Here is an 18,396-nt window from a genome sequence, read left to right as displayed (position 1 = left end):
ATCACAAAGCAGAAACAAGGCAAGGAAAAGCATCAAGAGGAGGGCTGCTCAGAGGCAAGCTACCTGTATTTGGACCCAGCAGGTGGGGGGCGGGGGCATAGTATGCAGGGGCCTGGCACACCGCAGGCGGTGGCGGCGGCGGCGGCTTATAATTGATAACAGAGAATAAAGCAGAAACAAGGCCCGCAAAAGCAGCAAGAGTGGGGTTGCTCAAAGGCAGCTCGCTGCCTTTCGACTGAGCAGGGGGCGCTTAAATGTCCACGTGCATCTTGTCAGAACCCACACTGCAGGGACTCGGGAATTCCAGAGAAAGCTGCATCTCTGCCGGGCTCCAAAGGCTGAAGGCGGCGGGGGAGGGGGGCTCGCTTGCCTTGCACCGGATAGTGTGCGTGCCTCAAATCTGCAATCTCTCGATCGGCTTTTGTCTGCCGGGCAATCCCGCTTACTGGTTTTTCGAAATTGCCTGGCGGCTTTGCGCAGAACTTCGCCCCGGCACAACCCCATTGGCCAAAACGGACGGGAGGAGAGAGCGGAGAACACGATCCGAGCGAGGGATAGGTGATGCACAGTCCTCCTTGGAAAACACGCTGCAACGGACGATGGGCCAGCCCTGCCCGACCACCACGTCTAGATTCGTAATGCGGTTGGACGTCGGCCCTGCCCTGCAAGCCTCGCAGCTCACGCCACTTTTTCACACCACTGTCAAGCGCCTAATCTGGAAAGTGCCGAGACGGGCCCCCTTGGGCCTGATCCGGAGGCAGGGCTGTTCTTCTGGGGCAGGCCCCCTTCCGCCCCTGACCCGGGATCATGCGTCCGTCCACTGCGCGGGGCGGCTCTTGCCCGGCTCTCCCGGCCTCAGGCACGTTCATGGACTCACGCCCGCCCGCCCGCCGGCCTTTCCCGAGAGCGGCTGTTCCTCGGCGGCCGCAAGGAATGCGGAGGAGCCTTGCCTAAGACGGCTGCAGAGGCGCTGCGCTTTGCGACGGCTCGCTCGCACGTTCAGTCCCCCACGAGCGGGCAGGCCCGGGCGACGACACCCCCGCCTCTTGCTGCCCGCCCGCTTCCCCACCCGGCGGCCTCTCTCGCCCGGGCCTGCCTGCTGCCAGCCAGCCAGCCGCTTCAGCTGCCCAGGTGTCTGAGTCAGGTGTGTGCGCGCTGCCGCCGCCGCCGCCGCCGCCTCCCAAGCGTGGTCAGGCCCCACAGCAGGAAGCCCAGAGGGAGCCTCCCGGAGCGCGGACCGCCCTGTTCCCAGCAGCCTCGCCAGGCCCGTCGGCTCCTCACCCGACGCCCCCCTGCGCCGTCCAGGGAAGTCTCGACCGACGCCCACTGTCTGCTGCCGCGGCCGAGGGAGAAAGGAGGAGGGGCTCCGCTGCGCCCCCATGTTTCCTACCCAGCCTACGGCAAGAGGAACGCCTGCCTTGTAGTGCAGGCCCCCCGAATAAGGGACCCTCGGAGAATGTAGGTAGCCCCCACCTGGGACTCCTGGGGGTGGGGTGGGGGCGCCATGTCCGCCTGAGCCCTTCGGGGCGGGGGACTGAGCAGCAGCAGCCTTTCCTCCCGTGCAAGATCTGCGTGGTTAGGAAAGCGGGATGGATTCTCTCGCGCGTTTCCCTGCTTGGAAGTGCTTTCACGTGGGCAACTCGTAACGTCTGAGGTGGCCCTCGAAGGCCGCCACCACCACACGCTCTCGGCGGGGTCGCCGGGCTCCAGTTCCAGCCCGTCCGGAGGAGGGCCATGGCTCTCCTCCAGGGGTCGGGGGGCTGCGCCCGCCGCCCGGGAATCCCGCGCGGCGGCAGGAATGCGCGGAGCGAGCGGCGCCCAGGTCCCCCCCCCTCTGCCAGCCCGGCCCCACCCCGCCCTGGGAGTTTGCTGCTTGGCGCTCCCTCCGCCCTGGGTGGAGCTTCGCGCCCGTCCGCTCCGAGGTGAATCATCCAGGTGCCAGGAGGAGCGTCGGAGGGGGCGGGGCGGGGCTGGAGGAGGCAGCGGCGCCACCGCCAGCCAGAGCGCGCCCCGCCGCCCGCCGCCGCCGCCGCCGCCGCCGCCCGGGCTCACCTGGCAAGGTAAGGCACACGCGAGGCGACGCGCCGTCGGAGGGCTCGGCGGGCAGGAGCGGTAGGCGGGCTCGCCGGACCCAGGCTGGAGGAGGGCGGCCTGGAAAGGGCGGCGGCGGCCCTGCCCCCCTGGGGCTCCGGAGGGGGGGAGGGCAGCAGCCCACGGCCCTGGCCAGCCGGGCTGGGGGCGGAGCGCTGCCTGGGTGAGGCCGCCCCCCCCGCAGCACGCACGTTGCCGTCGGAGGAATGGGGTGGGGCCGGGGGTGGGGGGGAGGCCCCTGAGCAGTGGCCCCGCGCGTCGGACGCCCCCCTCCCCCGAGCCCCCACGCCGGGTCCCGCTGGAGCTGCGCCGGAGGGGGCCGGGGGCGCACCCCTCCGAGAAAGCGCCGGCAGGACAGCCTGTCCTCTGGCGGCCCGGGGGTGTGTGCAGCAGCGGCAGGCGGAGGGGCTGCCGGCCGCAGAGGAGCGAGAAAGGGCCGCCGGCGGAGGCAGCGGCTGCGGCTGCGGCTGGGCAAGAAGAAGCAAGTCCCAGCTCGGAGGCTCGTGCTCGCTGGCTTTCCCGGGTAGCTCGGGGAGAGGGGGCTGTGTTGGCCCCTCTCCCGGGGGAGGGAGGGAGATGATGAAGAAGAAAATAGGGAGAGGTGGCCTGGGGGGGGGTGTTCCTTTGAACCCATCCGCTCAGTTACAGCGACCCCCCCCCAAAGCGAACGCCACCGCGCTCGCTTGCCAGAGGCCTGGAGAGGCGAGGTTGCCAACTGTCCCGAATGAAGAGGGACTTTTTTTGGCGGCTGGCCTGGGCCAGCAGACCAGGGCAAGAAATCTGCCTCGCTGGTTGGCAGCCCATGATGGGGCGATGCATCTTTGGCGCTGGTTTTCGATGGGGAGGTGGGGGAGAGGAGGGCCGGCTGGCTGGCTAAGGCGCCGCGGGGAGTCCCAGGCTCCGGCCGGAGAGGCCAGGATATTTGCTAGTCCTCCTGGAGCAGGTCCGAGCTGGGAGGATCTGTTGGGAGGGGGTTGCAGCCTGCACCCAGGGGCGCAACAAGATGATTTGGGCGCCCGGTCACCCCGGTGAGGCTGCTGAAACCTCCTTTGCGTTTTTCTGTGCTTTTCAAACATCTTAGTGTGGCTGTGGGTGGAGGTGGGGAGGGGAACAGTCCTTTCGCCTTCCACCCCCCTCCCCCAGCGGTGGAGAGAGCAGAGGGATGCTGGCCACGTGTCTTTGTGGCCTGCCCGCCTCAGGTGTGCCTCGCACTTTGTTAAAGACGCTGGCCCAAACAGCCAGGGTCCCTCCAATCTCTCCACTGCTGGGGGAGGGGGGTAGAAGAGAGAAGGACTGTTCCACCCCCCACCCCCCTTTGAAGAAGTTTTTTAAAAAAGCAGAGGTTTGGCAGGGCGGGCGCAGAGTGGCTGCCAAGGCCTCCTGGCCATTTGGATCCCCCCCCCCGACCTTGGAGGACCTGACCGGGTCCCCAAGATTGGGCGGTTAGTACGCCTCTGCCTGCCCCACACCAGTCTGCACGCCGCAACCACCCTTGGTCCCAGCAGGCACTGTGCTTTCCTTCCTTCCACCCCCTCCCTCAAAGTCAGGTGCCCCTGTCAGTTGTTCGTCCTTCTTTCTGTATTTCCTTGGCCTCCCCTTGCTGATCTGCTGTGGCTGGCCCCGCTGGGTGGGAAGATGCTGCCATGCAGGGGTGAGCAGCAGCCAGGAGGTGGGTGGGGGCTGCCTCTGCTTGGGGTGGGGGACTGTGCAGGTGGTTGGGGTGGGGTTGAGGGGTTACACAAGCGGGGGAGAGAACCCAGTTGCCTCTGCCTGGAGTGCCCTGCAGTGAAGGGAGAGACACCCATTGCGGAAGGATCGGGGAGGGTGTAATTAGCTGCACTCTGTGGGTGTTTTTGAAATCTCTTCAAGGAGAGAAAAAGAGGTGAGCAGCCAGGCTTGGGTCAAAGTGTGCCGTCAAGTCAGTTTCGACTCCTGGCACCCACAGAGCCCTGTGGTTTTCTCTGGTAGAATACAGGAGGGGTTTCCCATTGCTTCGAACCTTCTGCTTGCGAGTCAAGCATTTCCCCGCTGCACCACTTAAGGCGGTTCCAGCTTTGGTTACTGCCGTTTCCCCCCCTTTCCCATAGTATCATGAACATCTTATTCATGTCTACTCAGAAGTAAACCCCATTGTACTCAATGGGACTTACTCTCAGGTAAGTGAACTTCCCTTACACTTGAGAGGCGGTGTGGTGTGGTGGTTAGAGTGTCGGGTTGGGATTGGGCCTGTCTGGGTTCAGGTCCCTCCCTGCTCAGCCATGACGCTCACTGGGGAGCCTTAGGCCAGATACTCTCTCTCATCCCAACCTACCTCGCAGGATTGTTGTCAGAATAAATGGGGGGGGGATTCAAGGCGCCCTGAACTCCTTGGAGGAAGGGCAGAATATAAATGTCATAGACAGTAAAATACCCACGTGTATGTATATTTAGGTCTTTAGATTTTGTGGGTCTAAATGCCGTATCTGTTCACTCACTCGCAGCGTTTGGCAAGTTTGAGAGAGGGGTAGTCAAGGACTGCCTGCCTTGACTCCCCCTGAACATGGAGGCGTTGAGTGTGTTAGGAGCAGCAGTGGGAGAAGCCTCTTGCCTCCCTGCCCCGATCCGAACGCTTCTAGCGCTGCCTTTGGCTGCCTGCCTGTTGTTGAAAAGAGGATGCTAGATTAGATCAACTTATGGAGTCTGACCTTCCATCCACTTAGCCTTTGTTCATCTAGCTGTGCATCTTCTACACTGACTGCAGAAATGAATTTTTAAAAATATAGTGATGAGAATCTTGGGGGCTTTTTTGATTGCAAAAGAAATAACTGTCACAACATGTTCAGGAACACATGTTTTCCTCTTTACTTTACTTATATGCAAACTGTTCCTATAGCTCTCAGAGCATCAGTTAAACTTCTCCTTGCTTGAAGAAGTCTGTGCTTCAGTTAGTCCCCTGCTAAGTTAGCCACCTAATGGCGCAGCAGGAAATGACTTGACTAGCAAGCGAGAGGTTGCTAGTTCGAATTCCCGCTGATGTTTTTCCCAGACTATGGGAAACACCTATATCAGGCAGCAGTGATAGGAGCTGAAAGGCATCATCTTATACTGCATGGGAGGAGGTAATGGTAAACTTCTCCGGTATTCTACCAAGACAACCACAGGGCTCTGTTGGCGCCAGGAGTCGACGGCACACTTTACCTTTAACTGGGCAAAGAGGCACCCTTTAAAGTGGCGACTCTCTTATATTTAGCAGGGGGGAAGCAACTGGCCATCAGAGAATCCAACACCAGAGAATTCACAAGTGTTGGATTCTTTGATGTCACATAGATTCATTATGTAGCATCTATGTGCCATCAGGGAATCCTACGCATGTGGATTCTCTGATGTCAATAGTATTGGATTATCTGATTGCACATAGATTCTACATAGGAATTTATTATGTAGAATCTATGTGACATCAAAGAATCCAATCCCCATTATTCCCTGGGGAATAATGTGTCTCAGAAGACTAACTATATCAAACATTGGGGCGGGGTGGGGAGCAAAATTGACCAACCCCTTGAGCTGGCACTGAGGAGCAAAAGAAGCAGGCATGTGTTCTCCATGTGGACCCCCCCTCGTGCCCCCCTTCTGTCTTTTCAGTAGCGGAGCGAACTAGAACTGCTTTGCTACTCTTGTTGTAGTGCCTTAGAAGAATTAGAAAGGAGCCTGTTTATTGTGTGCAGCTTTTGAATGGCTGAGCTCTCGCTCTCTCTCTGGCTCCAGTATGGAATTTATTTTGCCAGAGTTCTTCTTCTCGCTGCTGCAACAACCTGAACAGGGGATGGAGGCAGGAGGGAGACTTCTAAAGCGGTTTCTTTCCTTTTCCTCCGGTTCTTTTGTGCTCAAAGGGAGCTGCTGCTGCTGGCAAGGTGGGGAGCTCTTCTTGCTTTCTCGGCAGAGTCTGAGAGCTCCTCTGCTGCTAACTCACCTGGAGCTTCCTGTGGGTGTAATTAATGCTGCTGGAGGCGGGAAGAGCTCCTGCAAGTCATTGGCCACTGTGGTGTGGCCAACTGGGGGCTCTTTTGCCTTTGCTGGTGGACTGCTGCTCCCATCATTCCCAGCTGTTGTGGCTCAGGATGATGGGAATGGTAGTCCAACAGCAGCTAGAAACTCCCAGGTTGGCTGTCCTGGATCTGGGCGAGCAAAAGGTAGGCAGGGGTTTGCTTGTAGGGTTCTGGGTGAGGCAGGGAGTGGACTCCCACCTTTCTTCTTAACCCTATTGATTTGGTGTTAAGAACTTGATGACCCTCCTCTCCCCCCCCTCCCGGTGTGCTTCTGCAACAGCAACCAGAACAGCTTACAAATAAACATCCACCAGGACTTGTAAAATACTTGGGGGGGGGGCATTTTATTTGTTTTGCTATGAAGTGTGAAATACTTGCAGGGAAGGGCGGCATGGCCCCCCTCCCTCCACAGCGCACAAGCACTGCCATGCTCCCGGGCGAGCCCGTGGGTGGGGCTGTGCGTGGATGCGGTGGCGCCAGCCGCCCACCCTGCAGTGGGGCTCTGGGGTGGGCCACAAGCTGCCTCTCCTGCTAGGGCCCTCGCGGAAGGGAAGTGGGGCTGCAGGAGCCCCCTGGGCCTGCCCCCTTGCGCACGCAGCTCTCCTCAGACACGCCCGGCCCGGGGAACAGGGCTTGTGTGCACACGTGTGGGGGGAGAGCGGAGGGGGGAGGAGGAGGAGGAGGAGTCCCCGCAGGGAGGCAGGCAGGGCGTCTGCACAGGGGGGGCGTCTGCACACCGGGGCCTGTTGGAGGGGCCGGGGAAGGCTGGCTGGCTGGCTGTTGGGACAGCTGAGCTTCCCCTTGGCCAGCTGGGCGGCCACCCGGAAGCCCACGTGCTGCCGCTGGAGGGCGGGGAGGGCCTCCGGACTGTCGGAGCCCTTGGACAGTGGGGCAGGCCGGGCAGCCGCCCGTGGGGGGGGGTGCTGCAGCCACCTCCTGCATGGGGCAGCAGTGGGCTGGGCGAGGAGGGGGCCTCCGGGGAGCTCTCTGCTGCTGCCCCCCTTCCCCACGGCCGTGAGATCGCTGGGCAAGGTGCTGCTGCCGCCGCCCCTTCTTGGGAGGAGAAGCTGGGCAGCCCAGGGCCAGAGCCCAGCAGGGTGGCGGCCGCCAGGGGCTGTCCCTAGCCTGGCCAGATGCCGGCAGCTGGCAGCCCCGTGTCTAGCCCCACGGCTGCCTGTCTGTGGGAGCCTGCAGTCCCTCCCTGGGGCCGCCTGGCTTCCCTCTCCCCTTCCTCGAGAGGTGGGCTTGCGGGAGGCGGCGGCCGAGGCTGTCCCTTTGCTCCTGCTGCTGCTGCTGCTCTCCCGCTGCGGGGGGTGGGAGGGAGGGAGGGAGGGACCCCCAGCCGTCAGCAGAGCTGCCCCTGGAGCTGGTGGGGCAGCCCCTCCTTCCTTCCGTTGGGCGCGGCCGGCTGAGCCAGGCTGACTCCCTCTGCAGGCCTCCAGGGGCCGGGCGTGCCTGGAGCGGTCCAGCCAGTCTGGCAAGGGCGTGCTCAGGGGAGGGCAGGGAACCCACAGCCGTGCCGGGCGGGCAGCAGCAGGTAGCAACAGGCTCAGGAAGGAGGCAGCGGCAGCAGCAGCAGCAGCAGCTGAGCCCAGCAGCGACCAGGGGCTGCTCAGAGAGGCCTCGTCTCCGGTCCCTGCACTTGGAGGAGGCTTCTGGAGGGCAGCGAGGCGAGGGGCTGGCTGCGGAGGCTTTTCCCAGCAAGGGGGAGGCCCCCAGAGCCATCCTTGGGCTGGAGCCAAGTTCTGGTGACACAGACCTCAGCTGCCCAGGGAAGCCCCCGCCTGTGAGGGGAGCAGCCTGCGCTGGAGACCCCGCAGGGAGGGCCTCTGGTGTCGGCTCAGGAAGGCTGGGGGCTCGCTCCAGCCTCAGAGGCAAGATGCTGCTCAGCCCCAGATGCTCCCCTCGCCCCCTGCCTGTGGGCTTCCCGGAGGCAGCATCTGGGGGGGGGCACTGTGTGAAGCAGGAGGCTGGGCTTGGTGGGCTTCCTTGAGGGGCCTGATCCAGCAGGGCTGTTCTTAGGTGGGATACGGCCCGCCTAGCAGACTCCTTGGGGCTGGGAGGGTTCCAGGAGCACAGGCGGGGCCAGGGCCGAGGAATGGAGTATCCCCGCTTGATATGGCAGGGCTGGTCGGGTCACGGACTGGCCCCCTTCCGGGAGCCATCGGTGGACACCCCTTGGGGGATGTTCCTTTGGGGCCCAGACTGTGCGTGCAGCGCAGAGAAAGACAGACAGACGCAGGGTGGGGAAAGAGAGGAAACGCTTATATGCCAGAAATGGGTCCAGGCGGAGGTAGTGGCCAACATCCAGACGAAGAGCTGGATGGGGAGGGGATGCAGAGGGGCCGTTTTCAGCAACTCCCCTCTGCAGCCTCCTGGAACAAAGAAGGCCCCTCAGCCCTCAGGGACATGTTTTGAGGAGGCTGCAGAGCGAAGGGGGTGGCTTTTCTTGTCTGTGCCCACGCAGAGGTGGGCCCCCAACGCACTACTCAGAGTTTGGAGGGAGGCCACCCTTGTTGGAGTTTTCAGCAGGTGCCTTGTGCATCTGGAGCATTTTGCTCTTCTTCAGAGGCAATAGTAGCATGAGTAACACAATGTCAGGTTTTATATTCTAAATCACCTACAAGATTCCAAAAATTATGATGGGGCGGGGGGGCCTAACCCTATCTTTTCTTTAGGGTTAACTTTAAGCAGGAGGCCAGGCAGCAGGGTCCTTTTCAAAGGAGCTCTGGTGAAATAAAGAGGACTTCAGACAAGATATTTATCCTTGACAGTGGTGGGGGTCTTTCTCTTCTCTGGTTTCCCTTCCCTTTAGACGCTTGATAGCTTGTAGAAACAACCTGGGGAATGTTATCAAAAGGCCAAATTATTACAACACTGGAGATGGTTGCTTTAGCTTATACTTGTAGATACATATATTACCGCCCCGCCCCCAATAGTTTGATAATGTAAATAGCTTGCTGGGGCTTTCGTATTTTTCAATATTGCACAAGTAAATATTGGTCAGTAAAGGGATATGAAAAAACCAGCTAATCTTCCAATATTATTTGATCCAGTATGTGTTACTAATTTTGTATGTTTTGATAAGTGGAAAAGCATCATTTGTGAATTATAGGTTTCACTGATTGCTGTTTTATAATTCTGGACTATTACTTGACATTGTGGTGTTAGTTTTATAGTTGCCTCTGAAGAAGTTCAAATCCGCCAAAGACATCAGGCACTTTCTGAATATTCCAGTCAACAGTTTCTGTTTTCACCTTGCCCCCCCCCCCACCCTCTTGGCACCTGCGAAGCTGCTGTTGAAAAGGCTCTTGAGGAAACTTAGTTATGGGGTCAGGGGACGGCTGGTCTGTTTATGGAGGAAGCAAAGAGATCGTAAGAGTAGCCCTGCTGGATCAGGCCCAAGGAGGCCTCTCTATTCCAGCATCCTGTTTCACCCAGTGGCCCACCAGATGCCTCGGGGGAACCCACAGGCAAGAGGGATGGGCCTGCCCCCCTCTCTCCTGCTGGTTAGGGCTAGGATGTCCCCTCTCCCACCAACGCTCCCCTACAACTGAGATTGAGACTGCAATCATCCTGTCTCTGAACCTGGAGGTGGCCTATAGTCATCAAGACTAGTAGCCATTGATAGATTTGTCCACCATGAATCTGTCTAAGCTCCTTTTAAAGCCATCCATGCTGGTGGCCATCACCACATCCCATGGCAAAGATTTCCATAGATTAATTATGTGCTGTGTAAAAAAATACTTCCTCTTGTTGGTCCTAAATTTCCCAACCTTCAGTTTCATGGGGTGACCCCTGGTTCTGGGAGAGAGGGTGAAAAATGTCTCTGTCTACCCTCTCCACTCCATGCATGATTTTATTCACCTCGATCATGTCTCCCCTTAGTCATGTCTTTTCCAAGGTAAAGAGCCCCAGATGCTGTAGCCTTGCCCCATAAGGAAGGTGCTCCAGGCCCCTGATCATCTTGGCTGCCCTCTTCTGCACCTTTTCCAGTTCTACAATGTCCTTAAGATACAGTGACCAAAGCTGTACGCAGTACTCCAGATGTGGCTACACCGTAGAGGTGGAATAAATGGACAATTTCTTACTAGGGATCATTGGGGGGGGGGTGGGCTGAAAATAAAACTTCTAGTACTATAATGCCTTTATGCAACTCTCTGATGCAGCTGTATCTGGAATACTATAAGGATATTGTGGAGCTGGAAAATATTATAATACTAGCTTAACCCGCGCAGATCATCTGCATGCTAGTACTTGGTTGCTCCCCTCACCCCCTGCCACAGCCCCCCTCACCTGAGCTGCACTCCTGCTCCTCCTCCATCCCTTTACTCCATCCCCCTCACCCCTCTTGGAGCCTATTGGCCAAGCTGCAGTCTCCTATCCCCAGAGACCTCCTCACCCGAGCCTCACTCCTGCTCCTCCCCGCAGCAGCAGCAGTTGACTGGGCCTTTCTTCTCTGCCATGACTACTTGTTCCCCTCAGGCCGCTGACAGGCCCGGTCCCATGCCTTGCCTGCCTGCCTGCCTCCCTCCACCAATGGCCTCGTTAGCCCCAAACAACAGCAGTGACTGACCGGGCCCTTCCTTGCTGCCAATAGACAACCCCATGGCCACTCATTTCCCTCAGGTCACTGACAGGCTCAGGTCCATCCCTCTCCCTTCCTCCTTTCTCTCTTACCCTCCCAGCTTTTTCTTTCTCCCTCTCTCCTTCACGCACTCTTCCTCTCTGTCTTTCTTCCCCTCCCTTCTCTCTCGCTGTCCCTTCCTGAGTTAACAGACCTTGTTCATCTTGTTTCCTCATCTAATTCACACCATGGCAGCTTCCTTCTCCTGAAGGGGCTCTTTCCTCCCTCACGACCCCTCTTTGCAGACTCGTGCCATCTGTCTGTCTGTCTATCTATTCCTCTCCTCTATGATCAAGAACATCTTCCGACCAGTAACAGTTGCATTCCAACTGACCTTAACCATCACAGGCTCCTCCTCCCTATCTGCATATGGAATCCCCACTGCCCAATCACCATGGTGCTTCTGCTCGTGAACTCTCGTGAGAGCTGCCACGCACGGGATTAGCTACAGGTACGCCTTAGAGAATTATAGATAGATAGATAGATAGATAGATAGATATTTACAATATAATAATAATAATTATAATATTATATATCCTAATATTATAATACCTATATAGAAATCTGGATTCCATCCACATTTAGAGTATTGTATACAGTTCTGGCCTCTGTATTTCAGAAATTACATAGAATTGGGAAAGGTGCAGAAGTTGGCAACTAAAATGATATGGGGCTGGAGCAGCTTTCTTTTGCGGAAAAGCTGTGTGTTTGGGGCTCATTAGTTTAGAAAAATGGTGACTAAGCAGGGGCATAACTGAGGTGTATAATCTTATGCATGGTATGGGGGAAACAGATGGGACCCCCCCACACACACACACACAGAGTGCTAGAACCAGGAGTCATCCCATGAAACTGATTAACAGGAAATTTTGGACCCACTGAAGGAGGTACTTTTTCACACAATTCATATTTAAGCTACAGAACTCTCTGCCATAGGATGTGGTGATGGCCATCAGCTTGGGTGGCTTTAAACGGGGCTTAGACCAGTTTATGGAGAACAAGTCTATCAATGGCTCCTAGTCCTGATGGCTATAGGCCACCTCCAGGTTCAGAGGCAGGAGGCCTTGGAATCCCAGTTGCAGGGGAATGATGGTGCCCCCATCAGCATGAGGGGGCCCCCATGCCTTCATCTCCTGCTTGTGGACTTCCCAAAGGCCACTTTAAGAAACAGAATGCTGGCCTAAAGAGACCTTCAGCGCCATACTGCTAGAGTTTTCTTATGGCAATATGATGAGGAATTCAGCTTCCTAAACTGTGTGGTTGTGCTCCCTGAATACAGAAATTATTAGCCAAGTGACAAGCATAAGTTGCAAGATATCTGGTGAGAGTTTGGCATGACCAAGAACATAAGAACAGCCCTGCTGGATCAGGCTCAAGGCCAATCTAGTCCAGCATCCTGTTTCGCACAGTGGCCCACCAGATGCCGCTGGAAGCCACAGGCAGGAGTTGAGGGTGTGCCCTCTCTCCTGCCATTGCTCCCCTACAACTGGTACTCAGAGGCACCCTGCCCTTGAGGCTGGAGGTGGCCCACAGCCCCCTGACTAGTAGCCATTGATAGACCTCTCCTCCATGAAGTCATCCAAACCCCTCTTAAAGCCATCCAGGTTGTTGGCTGTCACCACGTCCTGTGGCAGAGAGTTCCACAAGTGGATCACGCGTTGTGTGAAAAAGTACTTCCGTTTGTTGGTCCTAGACCTCCTGGCAATCAATTTCATGGAGTGACCCCTGGTTCTAGTGTTGTGTGAGAGGGAAAAGAATCTCTCTCTCTCCACTTTCTCCACACCATGCATGATTTTGTAGACTTCTATCATGTCTCCCCGCAGTTGTCTTTTTTCTAAACTAAAAAGCCCCAGGTGTTGTAGCCTTGCCTCGTAAGAAAGGTGCTCTAGGCCCCTGGTCATCTTGGTTGCCCTCTTCTGCACCTTCTCCAGTTCTACAATGTCCTTTTTAAGATGTGGTGACCAGAATTGTACACAGTACTCCAAGTGTGGTCGCACCATAGTTTTGTATAAGGGCATTATAATGTTAGCCATTTTATTTTCAATCCCCTTACTAATGATCTCTAGCATGGAATTTGCCTTTTTCACAGCTGCCGCACATTGAATAGACACTTTCAAGGAGGTGTCCACCACAACCCCAAGATCCCTCTCCTGGTCTGTCACCGACAGCTCAGATCCCATCAGCATATACTTGAAGTTGGGGTTTTTCGTTCCAATGTGCATCACTTGACACTTGCTAACATTGAACCGCATTTGCCATTTTGTCGCCCACTCCCCCAGTTTGGAGAGATCCTTTTGGAGCTGCTCACAATCCGTTTTGGATTTCACTACCCGGAAGAGTTTGGTATCATCTGCAAATCTGGCCACATCGCTGCTTACCCTGGCTTCTAGATCATTTATGAATAAATTAAAAAGCACCGGTCCCAGTACAGATACCTGGGGGACCCCACTTCTTACTTCCCTCCATTGTGAAAACTCTCCATTGATACCTACCCTCTGTTTCCTGTCTTTCAGCCAGTTAGCAATCCACACATGTACTTGTCCCCTTATCCCATGACCGCTAAGTTTCCTCAGGAGTCTTTGATGAGGAACTTTGTCAAAAGCTTTTGGGAAGTCCAGGGACAATATGTCAACTGGATCACCTTGATCCACACACTCGTTGACACTCTCAAAGAAGTCCAAAAGGTTGGTGAGGCAAGATTTACCTTTGCGGAAGCCATGCTGGCTCACTCCCAGCAGGGCCTGTTCTTCTAGGTGCGTTACAATTTTATCCTTGAGGAGGATGCTTTCCATCAATTTGCCTGGAACGGATATTAGGCTAACTGGCCTGTAATTTCCTGGATCGCCCCTGGATCCCTTTTTGAAAATCGGTGTTACATTTGCTACTCTCCAGTCCTCTGGTACAGAGCCCGATTTCAGGGATAAGTTAAATATTTTAGCAAGGAGGTCGGCAATTTCACATTTGAGTTCCTTGAGGACTCTTGGATGGATGCCATCCGGCCCTGGTGATTTGTTAGCTTTCAGTTTTTCCAGACAGTTTAGAACATCATCCCTTGTCACTTCTATCAGACTCGGCTCTCTAGGCTCCATCCCTAAAAAGCCTGGTTCAGGAACAGGTATATGCTCAGTATCCTCTACCGTGAAGACAGATGCAAAGAACTCATTCAGTTTCTCTGCAACCTCCATATCCTCCTTAATAATCCCTTTCACTCCCTCATTGTCTAATGGCCCAACCGCCTCCCTGGCAGGTTTCCTGCTTCTGATGTACTTAAAGAAGTTTTTGTTATTCCCCTTGATACTTTTGGCTAAATGTTCCTCAAACTCTCTTTTTGCCTCCCTTATTGTCACTTGCATTTCTTTTGCCAGAGTTTGTGTTCCTTTCTGTTCTCTTCATTTGGACAGGCCTTCCAATTTCGGAAGGAAGTCTTCTTCCCTTTTATGGCTTCCTTGACGGTACCCATTAGCCATGCTGGCATCTTCCTGGACTTAGTGGTACCTTTCCTCCTTTTGGATATACAATCTAACTGGGCTTCTAGTATTGTGGTTTTGAGTAAACGCCATGCAGTCTGGAGCGAAGTGACTCTCCTGATTTCCCCCCTCAGCTTTATTTTCACCATACTCCTCATTTTGGAGAAGTTTCCTCTTTTGAAATTTAAAATGTCTGTGTTAGACATCCTTGGTAATTCTCTCCCCGCATGTATGCTGAATTTGATGGCACTGTGGTCACTGTTCCCTAAAGGGTAGATGACACTGACATCACGCACCAGGTCCTGGGTGTCACTCAGAATTAGGTCCAAGGTCGCCTTCTCTCTGGTTGTTTCCATGACCAACTGTTCTAGGGAACAGTCATTTAGCGTATCTAGAAATTTGACCTCTTTGTCCTGACTTGAATGTGAATTTACCCAGTCTATGTGTGGGTAGTTGAAATCACCCATAATTACAGCCCTGCCTCTCCTTGATGCCTCCCTGATTTCCTCCTGCAACTCCCAGTCACTGTCAGCATTTTGATCCGGAGGGCGATAGCATGTCCCCAGTAGCACGCTTCCTTTCCGGCCTTGTATAGTCACCCACAGGGTTTCTGTGGAGGACTCCAGTCCACCTAGGTTTTCTAGCTTGTTAGATTCTATCCCTTCTTTAATATACAGTGCTACCCCTCCTCCAAGGCGCCCCTCCCTGTCCTTTCTATAGAGTTTATACCCAGGGATAAGAGTGTCCCACCGGTTCTCACTGTTCCACCATGTTTCTGTTATGCCCACTATGTCTATTTCTGCATTTGCAACCAAGCACTCCAGCTCACCCATCTTGGCTCGGAGGCTTCTGGCATTGGCATACAAGCACCTATACACTGAATCTTTCCCCTGATGTATGCTATTCCTTTGACTCTTTGACCTGCTGGCACAGCCTCCCGTCTGCTCTTTATGCAGTTCTGCTCCGTCCCCATCTGTTTTATTTGAATTCTTTGCAGCCTCACACTTTAAAGGATGGCTTTTGCCAAACGGGATACTGCCCAGCTCCCATCGGCTGTTCCCCATGCGTCATTTTAAAAGCTGCTCTGCAACCTTTTTTATTTTAAGTGCCAGCAGTCTGGTTCCATCTTGGTTCAAGTGCAGCCTGTCCCTTTTGTACAGGCCTTGCTTGCCCCAAAATGTGTCCCAGTGCCTAACAAATCTAAACCCCTCCTCCCAGCACCAACTTCTCATCCGCACATTGTAACCCCTCAGCTCTGCCTGTCTCACTGTACCTGTGTGTGGAACAGGAAGCATTTCTGAGAATGCTACCTTGGGGGTCCTGGACTTCAATACACTACCTGTCAGCCTAAATTTGGCTTCCAGGACCTCCCGACTGCATTTCCCCACATCGTTGGTGCCGACGTGCACCACGACAGCTGTCTCCTCCCCAGCACTGCCTAGGAGCCTGTCTAGACGAGACAAGAAAATGTAATGGGTTGGTTCAAGTCCTTGGAAGGATTTGCAACCCCACCTAATTTAGTATACGCCACAAGTGTCCTCCCCATCTCTGACAACTTTTTAAAAGTCTCTAAAGACTTAACCCTAACCCTAACCCAAGCTTTTTAACTGGATTGCGGTTTTTAATTGTTTTAAGGTTTTCATTTTAATCTGTTTTATGTTGTTGTAAACTGCCCAGAGATGGATGTTTGAGACAGTCTAAACTGCCCAGAGATGGATGTTTGGGACAGTCTACACATTTAAAGAATGAATGATTGAAATAAATGTGATTTCCCCATTTACCACAAACCTTGGGTTAGGGTTAGGGTTAGGCTAACCCTAACCCTAACCGACTCCAGTTGCAATCTCAGCAGCCCCCACCATGTCTGAAGCTTGTGCTATTGACTGCCAGGTAGTCTGTGAATGTGGAAATCATGGTCCTCCAAGAGGTGGTTATCAGGTATGAGCAAGCTGACCTGGCACACTTCACAGCCACCTGCTTGGGAGAAGGAGTTGCTGTAAATCCACCCAGTTCTTGGCAGCACCTGCCATCTCCATAATGGACATCAGAACAGCCTTGCTGCTGGATCAGGCCCAAGGAAGCCTATGTAGTCCAGCATCCTGTTTCACACAGTGGCCCACCAGTGGGTCAATGGGTGGGGTCGCCCCGGTCCACCGAGAAGCCACCCCCACTCACCTGGTGCTCTGTCCATCATTCTGAATGTTCTGAGTGCCTGCATCTGGTGCTGGGATCATGAGACAAAGGTGGGATTCTGCTGGTGGAGCTCCCACCCCATTGCCTGGCAGTCTGCCTGCCTGAGCTGCTTGGGGTGGTCTCGGAAGTGGCATTGAGGACCCCCAGGCTTAGTTTTGGGGAACTTTAATGTCCACACCGAGGCCGACTTGTCTGGTTGAGCTCGGAACTTCATAGCCTCCGTGACAACCCCCAGCGCTAGCCCCATATATGTGGCAGGTCACACACTCGATTGGGTGTTTGGGTCATCAGTGGGCAGTGGTGCTCAGTGGATTGTCCAGGCGGCTTGAATACCTCCATTGCCATGGACGGACCACCATCTGATGGAGACTGGGTTGAGGGTAGACATAGCCCACCTCTGCGGGGGTGGGGGCTGTTAGCGTGGCCCGCTGCCAGAGGGGGTATGCCTCTTCATGGGTTCCTGCTGGCTCCAGGGGATTTCCATGCTGGGAGCGGGGATGAGACGGGTGGTGCCCTGATCTCGCTTTGCCGTGAAGAGATGGGTCAGGCCCTTGACACAATTGTGCCTCGGTGTTCTCTGCTGACTTGCTGGGCCCAGTCAGTCCCCTGGTATACAGGAGGGATTGGGCGAGGAAGGTCAGGTCCAATCCTGGTCCGTGGCAGGGCCTGAGCTGCTGCACGAGCAGGCCTGGCAGATCCGCCGGGGCCGATCCAGGCCAAGAGATCCCAAGAGGCCCCAGGCCAGGTAGGCCTTTCAAGGTCAAGACCAGCACGCTGAATACACCCCAGAAGCCAAGTGGCAGCCCATAATGCTGCCACCGGAGGGGTGTGATATTTGTGAGGCAACGAGCACCCACCGCAGCAGGGGCATCCCAAGGCGTATGTAGAACTCCTATGTGCCACAATAGAACAGCACCCTAAATTGTTTTTTAAAAGGTTTGTGGATGATGCAAGTCATTTAATGGTACTAGAGAAAGACATTTTGTTCTGGTATTAAAAAGTATTCTGTATCAGTACTTCTGAACTGATATTTGAGCAAGAGAGTCCCACTTTATGACACTAAGAGAAAGTACTTATCCCTGTTAGATTTGAATTGGCAGTTAGTGTAAATGAAGTATTCTTTAAAAAGATGGTTTCTGTTGTCAGTATAGGTATTCCATAAATGTATAGAAAGCAGAGATTTCACCACAGAAAAAGAAACATGTTAGCCCTCTAATATTTCAGACAAAGCCTGTCCCTTTTAGAATTATAAATATTACTGGAAATTAAATACATGCTGTGAATCATTTTAATTATTTTTTAGGTGAACAAATCTAAAATTATCTTGGTTTTCTTTTGTTGGAAAAGAAAGAAGTACAGCTTGATATTGCTTAGTGATGAATTCGGTACTTCATTGTACTATTCTTTTGCAAGGAAACTGACAGTTTCCATTGCTCAGCTTTGTATGATAATTAAGTGACATACCTTAAACTGAAAGGAGCACTATTTTTTTGTGAAGTGCTTAACAAATCACAAAACTACACTAACAGAAGCTGGTAATGTGGCTTTCTCAGTATTGTTTGTTGAACATTTAGTTGTATCTTAAACATCTTGATCCTCAAAGTGTTTTAGTATGTTGATTAACAAAAGAGAGCACTGATTGAATTAAACATTGATGAGATCCCCGTCTTCTAAAAAGCTACAGGGAAGAGACTTGCTTGCCTTGGGGGAAGTGAGGGGAGGAGAGACAGAGAGAGGCACCTTCTTCCTGATCGCTGTCTCTGGGATTGGGGCCCTTGGCACTTAGGAAGCGAGTGGGGGAGAGGCTTGAAGCCGGGCAGAGCAATCCTCAGTGGAGACTTGGGTGTTCTGGTTGTGCTGGTCATACAAGCACAACCCCAACACCCAACAGCCTTGTAGATCCACAGACACGTATCTCTGGCTACAAAGCGTTTGGCGTGGCTCTCTCCTCTCAACAATTTTGCGCAAATCTGCTCTTTCCCCCTCCCTTCCC

General features: G+C 54.4%; 1 protein-coding gene across 5 annotated transcripts in view; it reads left to right on the top strand.

Annotated features, from left to right (window-relative positions):
• The first annotated feature begins 1,317 nt into the window (after positions 1-1,317).
• The window catches only part of LOC128341530 (protein FAM83H-like), a 41,639-nt gene continuing 24,560 nt past the window's right edge, over positions 1,318-18,396 (top strand). Inside the window, exon 1 of one of the 5 annotated variants that reach the window (XM_053288123.1) lies at positions 1,318-1,458. Coding sequence is in view for 1 of the 5 variants with exons in the window: in XM_053287822.1 (XP_053143797.1) it covers positions 6,198-6,260 (63 nt within the window). In the remaining 4 variants the exon portion in view is untranslated. Of the gene's footprint in view, positions 1,459-1,941; positions 2,061-2,083; positions 2,113-2,324; positions 2,615-6,192; positions 6,261-18,396 lie in introns of those variants that run through there. The other 4 variants (XM_053287883.1, XM_053288055.1, XM_053287969.1 and 1 more) reach the window with 4 other exon arrangements.

Source organism: Hemicordylus capensis, chromosome 1 (assembly GCF_027244095.1).
Source record: "Hemicordylus capensis ecotype Gifberg chromosome 1, rHemCap1.1.pri, whole genome shotgun sequence".
Taxonomy (NCBI): Eukaryota; Metazoa; Chordata; class Lepidosauria; order Squamata; family Cordylidae; genus Hemicordylus; species Hemicordylus capensis.
The sequence above is the reverse complement of the archived record's forward strand: the minus strand, read 5'-3'. Positions and strand labels throughout refer to the sequence as shown.